Source organism: Thamnophis elegans, chromosome 3, assembly GCF_009769535.1.
Source record: "Thamnophis elegans isolate rThaEle1 chromosome 3, rThaEle1.pri, whole genome shotgun sequence".
Taxonomy (NCBI): domain Eukaryota; kingdom Metazoa; phylum Chordata; class Lepidosauria; order Squamata; family Colubridae; genus Thamnophis; species Thamnophis elegans.
Genome location: NC_045543.1, coordinates 105,702,239 through 105,708,238, shown reverse-complemented (window position 1 = coordinate 105,708,238; position 6,000 = coordinate 105,702,239). Strand labels below are relative to the sequence as shown.

General features: G+C 34.3%; 1 protein-coding gene across 1 annotated transcript in view; it reads right to left on the bottom strand.

Annotated features, from left to right (window-relative positions):
• Positions 1–958: 958 nt before the first annotated feature.
• The window catches only part of KIAA0825 (KIAA0825 ortholog), a 97,660-nt gene continuing 92,618 nt past the window's right edge, over positions 959–6,000 (bottom strand). Inside the window, exon 19 of the mRNA XM_032213259.1 lies at positions 959–1,141. Within this exon, the coding sequence (XP_032069150.1) occupies positions 1,040–1,141 (102 nt within the window). The 3' untranslated portion in view covers positions 959–1,039. The remainder of the gene's footprint in view (positions 1,142–6,000) is intronic.

Below are 6,000 nucleotides of genomic sequence, written 5' to 3'. Positions count from 1 at the left end.
CAATCATGTTCTTAACTTAACAATTGCAGTGATTCACTTAACAAATGTGGCAAGGAAGGTTGTAAAATGGGGCAAAGCTTATATAACAGCTGTCTCACTTAGCAACAGAAATGTTGAACTCTATTGTGGTTGTACGTCGAGGAGTACCTGTACATCAAATCAAATGGATATTTCAGTAATTCTCAAATAAAATCATTTTCAACTCTTCAATATTGCATAGTATTTTAAAATTTTTCATTTGTTATTGTTATCTCTAATGTTCTTTCAGGCTATCTTTGGGAAACCTATCAAAGTTTTCTTTTATCTGCAAATAGCATAATTTATTACAAGCTGGTTCTTACAGAAATCTGCTGTAGCTCTTCTTACACAAGAGACTTTGTGAGGCCTATACTTCTCTATTTTAGTACTATACTGCATAGGAGAGAAAAAAAATCTTCACTAATACATAACTTGCCACTCTTCATAGTATTCATTACAATTATTTAACATGCCGTATTACAAATCAGTTATATGGTCATTTGTTATGATAGAAATTCTCTAGAGACATTCTTAATCTGCCATCTTTTCATGTAAGTGAATATTAATGCCAATAAAATCATGGAAAAGTCCTATCTTTAAGAAAATAATGCAAATATCGTACTTTTCACAATTTTCTCACCATTTATAACTCAATTAACAGACATTCTTTCCATATGGCTTATTTGTAGTATTACACATGAATCCTTCTTCTATGCTGCCATTTATTTATTTGTTTGTTTGTTTGTTTATTGCATTTAAAAGACAATTTCAGATGTAAGGAAAGGATATAAGTTTTTATGGATTTTAAAGCATTCCCACAATACATCCCACCTCTTGTTTTCAGAAGGATCTTTTCAAAAAGGAAGATAGCGAAGAAGATGCAATGAGCATCAGTATAGAAACAGATCTTTATATTTAAACTTTTAGTCCATTAGTTAAAATGACTTTTTACATTGTTTCACATTTTATCAAACAACACAAAGCTTCTCATACTCTAAGAAAACTTTCCCTTTCAGTAAGTTCAATACCTGTGTGCTAGCAGTGTCCCAAAGGTGATTCTATTTTGTCCCAAATAACTTGGCAGCATATCTGACCAATCCCACTTCCACTCATTAACGGCACACTGTTGATGTAAAAAAAGAAAGTGTGCTTAGTTATTAATCAGAGTTAATATGATCAGCAAATTAAAACTCCAGCTGTGATAAACTAAATAAGGAGAAGTGAGGGCTAGAGCAAGGACTTACACAGATAACATCAATCTTATCAACAGAGGAAGTGTTTTATTCTAGTAAGTCAGCAATTAATTTATAAATCCATTTGGGGATGTAGCCATTATTTATATAAAGATAAATCGATTTTTGAATTTTCCAATAGCATTTTACTAAACCATTTTCCTTAAAAGATTGTACATTTTGTATGCATTGTAGCAAATTATGTTATTACTGACATAAAATATACCACGAGGAAGACTTTAGTGTAACTACAGTATGATTTTACGTATCTACTTTTATATAAAATAATCCATATTCCACTAGATTATTGGATATTTCTGAAAACTTATATAATCAATTCTAACTCTTGTAATATCCACGTTACACAAACATTTTCCTTGAGATTGTCAAATGATTTCATAGAAGACAGAATGCCATCCAAAGCAATATGTGAGTACACAACATTAAGCGTCATTAGGTAATAGCAAAATCAAATGTCATAATGAGAGGGTGGAAAGATAGAACTCAGTTCTTGAACTGAAAGGGGGTTTCTGACACTGAGAAGATTAAAGTGTGATAGATTATTGCCTGCATTCCAAAATGATATCAGTTTAGTTCAGTTTTTTAAAAATTAACTCTAAAATCACATATTTAAATTCCCAATTGTGATCTAAGATTAACTAAGTGATTTTACCCTGTAGTTTCATGGGGACAAAGTAGTCAAATCAAAATCGTCACCAGGTCTAAATGATTTTATGCTGGCTCATGTAAATGTTCTTAAGCTACTAAATGTTAAACCTATCATAATTGAGATAGGAATTCTCAAGATGTTATAAATAGTTCTAATAAACAGTCATTTCTAATTAAGAAATTATTGATTGAGAGATCTAAAATTTATAATGCAATAACCAACAGCAAAATGAAGCATATAGATAATTGGTTTAATTAAAAGTGTCTTTCTTATGAGAAAATTAAGAGGTCAGTATTTCATTTCATGTAAACAATCTTCCTGATCTTTCACCTTATTGGTGTATGATGTTTTTTTAAACTTATTTTTTAAACAGACTTCTAACACAGAAAATGTAAATTTTAATACTATCAATTCTCCTTTTGGGATCCTATAACTGGAACTGCTATCTGTTTCCTTATTCAACAATTCAAATTAGGGAAACTTCCTGGTACAACAATTTGTTTTCCTTGATTTAATGTAGGCAAAAGTAACACTATGGCTGTTGGCAATTTAAGATAATTTCTCTGGATTGGAACAGAGTTATAAATGTCCCAACAACAGAGTTTTGCTCCCCTATTCAAGACTAGCCCTTTAACAGCCATTGTTAAAATAAGGTAGGCAAAATTGGTATTATAAGGCACCCAGAGTTGCTTGGTAGAGAGAGATGGGTGGAAATCGATCACTCAATCAATCAATCAATCAATCACTCCTAATAAATTGGGACAAATCAAATGTCCTGTCCCTTGAAATTAAATTTAAGCACTATAAATGGTTGATTTGTGGCCCTTCAATCAAACTTCAGATATCTCGGCTTGATGTTTCACCATTCTCTGTCCTGATCAACCCATCATTTTTATGCCTTTCTGACATCATGTGTTTCATTCCACATTGGGATTATTTTCTTATCTTGTTGACAACCCATTTATAAATTGCTTGTTGATAATTACATCTCAGAAAATTAATCACATTGCCCTAGTTCTAGATTTCCTATTTTTAATGGGACATGTTTCAGTTTTTTTTTTTCTTAAGTAAAGACTCTCAGATGTAAGCTCACAGAATTTAATTAGTAAAACTAGCTCCCTGTTCTCCTATTCAACTATTAAGACATCTAAAATAACTAGCATATAACCTCACATTTAACCAATTTAAGTCATAGTAGTTTCCAGATGGCTTTTGCAAAGGAGCAATTAAATGCCTTTCCAATACAGGTCCTGATAAGAAGATCAGACAAGATTACACAATCTTAAGATTGAGGCAAGCATGAGAAAAGAACCCAAGATAATTGCACCTTGATTTGTTTAGTATAAAATGGGACACGGAGAAATCTCTGATTTTCATGATTCTGTTACAAGTGGTGGTCCCCAACCCCCAGTCGGGACCAGGCCATGGAGGTGGTATGCAAGCATGACCATGCATGCCAACCATCCCCTTCAAGGAAAGTAGGGACCTTTCCTTGAAGAGTGATCATATCCTGAGTACCTCAGAAACATTTACACATAGTGTTCTTAAAAAAGAACAAGGTGGATAGATGAACATACAAAAACTCCCTACAATTAAATGAAAACTATCAATTCCTCCTTATATCTATCAGACAGACTGTCTGTCTACCTATCACAAAAAATATCTATCTATCCCATTTTTGAACCATTCATCTCTCTTGGGAGATCGCCATTTTGCATCATAAATGAGTGGCTAGTACACTTACCTGACTGAACTAAGTAAGATTTCCAAATTTTGGAAAACCATGAAGTGGAAGCAAAGAGTTAATGACACACATGTATCTTTGCTATAAAAATCTATTTGTCATACAAATTTTTGTAACACAGATCAGGTAGCCCTAATCACAAACACCGGCTCAGACTGCCATTCTAAAAGCTGCATATTATCTGCCAGGATTTAAACATCTTGATTCTAAGGATGAAAGTAAAAAGCTAGGATCATGGTTCCATTTTACATAATTACAGCAAAAGGAAGGCCGTATAAAAATATTAGAAAGAGCTGTTGCTAAGTTCAGATATTCTAAAAGATCTTCAGAAGGTGGTTGGCTTCATTAATATCTTGGCCCACTGGCTTTCATTAATTAATGAAACCATCTCAAAAATTCACACCAGGCAAAGCCATTAATCTAATTTATCAAGTCAAAACATAGTGATTTGTAAACTGGATTCAAAGGGCAAAAGGGGCGATTAAGAACTGCAGGAGACAAACATAAGCAGGTGTCACAAGGCAAGGCAGAAATGTGATCAAGATGAAGCAGAGGGACAAGAATTCCATTACCCCTACTAATTCCAGCGCTTAAAGTTCAGACTCTGCACAATCCCAGCAAGTATGTGTTATACCTATCAGTCCTCATTGAGAGATTGAGTATGATTTTGTGGTATGGGCCAAGAAGACTCAGATTCAAATGTATTCTCAACCACTTTAATGGGTAATTTCACTATCTCTTGCTCCCACTTATCTCACAGGGTTGTTGGAGGAAAATGGAAGATAATGCAATGTATAACCCTGATCATTTGAATGTAATGTGGAATAAAAAATTACTAAACACATATATACATGCATACATGCATGCATGCATGCATGCCTACATACATACCAGTGGTGGGTTGCAATTTATTTTACTATTGGTTTGCTCGTGTATGCACAGAAGCGTCTGGGCGGGTGGGCAGGTGGGCAGAGCCTCCCGCCACTGCCACTACCAGTTCACCCAATCCAGGGCAAACCAGCAGCAACCCACCTCTGATACATACATACATGCCTGATATTTGAAGGCCCTATGCAATTTAAGAACAATATAATTCATGCTACAGTTCTCTGAAAACATACACTTCAATTTTTTCTGATTTGGCTCTCTATCAAACACTATAATATTCTCATAAAATAGGCAACTGGCATATATTCTAAGGTCAGGCTTCATAGGAATAGGGGGCATGGGAACAGTCCCTCAAAGTAAATCTTTCTGCTGTAACAATACCATTCCCAATGGTATGTGGGAAAGACCTTGGGAGACAAGGCAATGCCTTAAGGATGACAGTCAGATGACAGCATAGCCCGCAGCTGCACAGTGGGAAGAGTTAAAAAAAATATTTTTGAACATAATCTAAACCAAGTCCAGTCATCCAAGATACTGCATTGCTTCTGGTGAAGAAGAGTCTACTACTTTACAAGGCATTCTATTTTATAGCAATCCTGTTTTCAGAAACTTTGATTGACCCATCTTAGTACATGACAGCCTATGATGTCTTCTTGCCATTTCCCTGTGACCAGTTTACTGTTCTCTATTTTCTATTAGTAATGGATCTACCATTCCTTTTCTTCCTTTTATTCATATAGTTTCTTTTTACTTTCATTGCGTAAGTTCTTCTTGTATTTAGCCTTTCCAGCTCTCTACAAATATTAGGCACTTTGCTTGTACTTTCTTGATTATTATACCTATTTTCCACTGCTTATACATTTTTAGCACAATCAAAAAATCCCTATGTATTCACTATAATTTCCTAAGCAGCCCCCATTTTCATCTCGTTCCGGCAGGCCTGGGGCTGTTGATTGATATCCAGCCCCATTCAGATGGAATGGGTGACATGAATTTTAACACTGTATTTTTATTTTTTTTATCTCTATTTTTTTTAGATTAAATGTTTCTTGTCTGTTGTGAGCCGCCCAGAATCCCTATGGGAGTGGGCGGCATACAAATTCTAATAAACTTGAAACTTGAAACATCTCACTGGAATGTTGTGTAATTTTATTTTCAGGACCTTATAAGTTCCTTTGAGGATTTCTGTCTAAAGGATCCCACCTAATACTTTTCTAAACCAGATGAAATTAGTTGCCTTCATATCTAATTATGCTCCAATTTCTTTCTGTAGTATCCTGATCCATAAGATGATGTCACTTCCTCCTAAAATTTCCAAGTGCTTCTATTTATTCAACCTGTACCCTCTTTAGTCCAAATTGGAATTTAATTTATTACTGTTTATTTTTCTATCTTCTAAAAAATGAAACAGTTAATAAGATCACTGAGAAATATTTGGGACTTTACAC